Raw genomic sequence first — 3,742 nt, forward strand, 5'->3', positions numbered from 1 at the left:
CTACTTTAAATCTCTAGTGGCCACAGCTGGTACTCAGAGTCTGGCAGTGTTGGTACAAGTGAGGTCAAGATAAAGGGCATAATGCCAGGAGACAGGAAGAGTGGAGAAGAGGGGAAAATGAGGGCTAAATGAGACGAGATAGTAGCAATATTAGAGCACAGATCATCATCAGATTACAATATTTTTTAACCACTCAATGAGGCACATTAACATCCCTGTTATGTTCAGATATTGTTCTCTAGAAGCATGAGCAGCAGGAAAACACACTGAACTATACAAAGCATGACAATCTGATTATTCAGTGTCACTTAGACCTGACCCAAGATAAATATTCAGAATCTAAGTGATAGTATTGTATGTATACATGCTTTATGCAGTGTACCTGAATTTACACATTACATTGTATGATCAGCAAATGGTATCACCAGTGTCTCTTGAAGAATTAAAATACTGTATCTGCGTGTTTTAGTGTAAGATGTGTTACTGCGTCAGCTTCAGTTTACCACAACATTCCCTCACAGATCTGCGGCAGTGATGTGCATTTTAGCAAACTTTTGTTCTGCGCTACAGTCTGTGCACTTCATTTTTCCCAGAGCTTTCCATCTGAAGCCAGCTTCTGGTTTAGCAGACAGAGCTGCCGCAGGAAGCCATCATTGGGTCCTATTTCTCTTTTCTGCCGCACCATGGCCAGAGCAGTGTGGACATCCATGTTTTGGCGAAGCATCAGGTAGGCTATGACTAATGTTGGTGAGCCGCTGTAGCCTTCCCTGCAAAGAACATACACTCTCCCTGCAGGAGAAAATAAAAAGTTTTAGTTCCCATAAAATCAGAACAGACATAGCTGGTATATTACCCTTTGAGTTTAAAGCTACATTAATTGATTTTTGGTTATCTTGTGCCACCTGTAGCTAATATTGCTGCTGAATTCCCTGCTGTCTAAGAGCTAGTTGCTAGATAGTGCTTGACAGTGGCAGCTGTAGCTAAGGTGAATAAAACAAAGGGTACCATTCACTGTTTATCACCTTAAAAGGTGATAGCTATTATTTTTATTCAAGCTGCTCACCTGACAAAAGTAAATACAAAATTCTCTTTATTTTTAGGTCTGGACAGCCACTTTTTGGAGTATACGTCACTTGTCGAGTGCAGACATGCAACATATTCTAAACCTACTTAGCATTACAGTATACTTACCATAGGTGCAGCTACAGTACAGTATCTTTCCTCCACATTGTGTCTTAATACATCTTGATATAATAACAAGGCTTAATACATTTGGGGTTTTTGTAATGTCATCATCACATAAATTAGTTTTATTTTTGAAAATGTTTTTTGAGCGTGCTTTAAAGCTTAAACTTTAAATAGTAAATAAGACCTCAGAGAATGAATGTGTTTTTTCAGAGCCCACACTACCCAACACACAGGATTTCAGCTTCACTTCATATCAGCTCTGTTATCCTCTGACCTTTTCCATTTTTGTATGCCAGCGCCTTCTCGATAAAGTCTGCTGCCTCTTCAAAGTAAACGCTGATATCGAAGTGGTCGGTGTCGCTGGCTGGTATTCCATGATATGTGATGCCTGTGCCTGCGTAGAACTCAGCGTTGGTGTTGACATGCATGAAGGAGTTTCCCTCAGCTGCATTCAGGATGTGGGTGACACCCAGACGCTTCAGACGCATCACGTTTGTCGCCACAAACCTGCATTATGTTGGTAAGCACAACAATACACATACTCATTAGCAACCTTTCAGTATATCTGCATTTGGACAGAACTCTTGACTACTGCTTGGGTCTGTTAACAGATCTTTGTGAAATTTCTGATTTAGTGCTAAATTCAGTGAATAATTTAATTTTAGCTGTTTAATTTAGTCGCTCACAGATTGGTTTTAGAGGCGAAAAGTGAAGGGTGATTATAACTTAAAGTTAAATCACAATTTTTCTGAATATTTAAGACAATGTTGAGAGAAAAAATATTTTAATGATCTGGAATATCTAAAATTGACAGTGCACAGCATTTAATTTCACATGGCTGTACCATGATGATTTAATATTGCACATCCATAAAGTTAGGGGACTTACAAGAGACAGATTTTTAAGAAAACTGTAAAGTCGCAGCACTGGCTGAAAGTTTCCATCCATCATAAGAGTATATTTTTTAGAAAGCTTCTCCAACACCACAGGAGACTATATACACATACTGTTATAATTACAATTCAGCCTCACAACCTCTCCAGAGCCTTTGTATTTCCAATCCAGATAATCATTCCACACCTGTCTACCAGCTGCCCTCACAGTTTCCTGCCTTTTCCAGCCATCTCACTCTGCACACCTGTCCCTCATTACCTGTTAACCCCACAGTATACATACCTGCTCAATTACTTCTGGCTGTTGCCAGATCATTGTGTATCCTTCTCACCTCCAGCCTGTGCTTTCTGACTGCTTTCTGCCTTAGCAGTTGTATTTGTTTACTGACCACTTATTCAATTATAGTACCTTTAATTCTATTACATATAAAACATTTATTTAATAGCCCCACATTACACAGTTTATAATTAAATAAAAATTATCCATACAAAGAAATGCAGTTTCATTGTAAATATTGATTGCCTTTGTGGAGGACATTATTTCTGGTTTAATGAAGTGATGAAGCATACTTTGAATATGAATTATGGTGGTGGGGTATGATTGTGGCGAGGATAAAGGGGGGAGCTGTGGAGCAGCGGCTGTTATGGTATATGGGTGTATGTGATGAAGGAGGAGAGGAGAGGACCCAAGTTCAGGACACAGCTCTTTATCATCAGCCTGGACTCACCAGGCTCAGGCACATGCATAAAACTCCACCGCTCAGCGTTACAGGCAAGCTCTCTTCCTTACGACTACAGTTAACATAACGCTAATGTAACGACAAGGAACAAAGGAATTCAGGGGGTATAAATAGACACAAAGCAAAGGATAATTAAAGTTGGAACTGATCATACTAACGAACATAAAGCTACCCATGATCAACACAAGGGATATAAAGGAACTCAGATACCAAAATAAAAGTCCAAACCGGAAATCGAGATTCACTCCATGACAGCACCCGAGGAACGGTGGCCAAATGGGGGAAATGGGCTGCAGCTGTGAGCCATCAAATAATGATCTACCTCTACACATATATAGGAGGCGGAGTTACGAGGACAGATAGACAACCTGGAAGGAGAAGGTGAGGAACACTGCTGCAGAGCAGGGAACGTCCGACGGAAAAGATCTCTAAAATAAAGTATTGAACAGTAAAGTGTAAGGTCCCGAGCCCTCTGACTTCCGGGAGATCCCTTATTTTGAAATGCCAGCAGGATCCGGCCTCTACCCACAACTATCATCCTTGATGAGTTAATTGTCTTCACCTGTCCTCTGTTCTTTTTCCCATCTGATAAATAGGGGCTGTCGGCTCCTGGAGGACTGCCAGGTTGTCTGCCGTCATTACCGGACCGAACCGCACGCCTTTGAACGCCCTCCATGTCCTCGCCTGCTCTGGGATTTCCACGTCGTTCATGATCCGGAAAGTGATTCTTTCTGTTTGGGTTTTCTGGCGTTTCCTGCCTTTTCCAGCCATCTCACTCTGCACACCTGTCCCTCATTACCTGTTAACCCCACAGTATACATACCTGCTCAATTACTTCTGGCTGTTGCCAGATCATTGTGTATCCTTCTCACCTCCAGCCTGTGCTTTCTGACTGCTTTCTGCCTTAGCAGTTGTATTTGT

General features: G+C 41.3%; 1 protein-coding gene across 1 annotated transcript; it reads right to left on the reverse strand.

The window, feature by feature from the left end:
* Positions 1-434: 434 nt before the first annotated feature.
* On the reverse strand, positions 435-3,532 carry LOC113140528 (dual specificity protein phosphatase 3-like). Its single transcript, XM_026324396.1, has 3 exons — positions 3,384-3,532; positions 1,463-1,701; positions 435-789 (listed from the first exon to the last, which is right to left on the reverse strand). The coding sequence occupies exons 1-3, from the start codon at positions 3,530-3,532 to the stop codon at positions 581-583; spliced, it is 597 nt and encodes a 198-aa protein (XP_026180181.1). The 3' UTR covers positions 435-580.
* Positions 3,533-3,742: the final 210 nt, after the last annotated feature.

The sequence above is a fragment of the Mastacembelus armatus genome, chromosome 8, assembly GCF_900324485.2.
Source record: "Mastacembelus armatus chromosome 8, fMasArm1.2, whole genome shotgun sequence".
In the NCBI taxonomy this organism is placed as follows: Eukaryota; Metazoa; Chordata; class Actinopteri; order Synbranchiformes; family Mastacembelidae; genus Mastacembelus; species Mastacembelus armatus.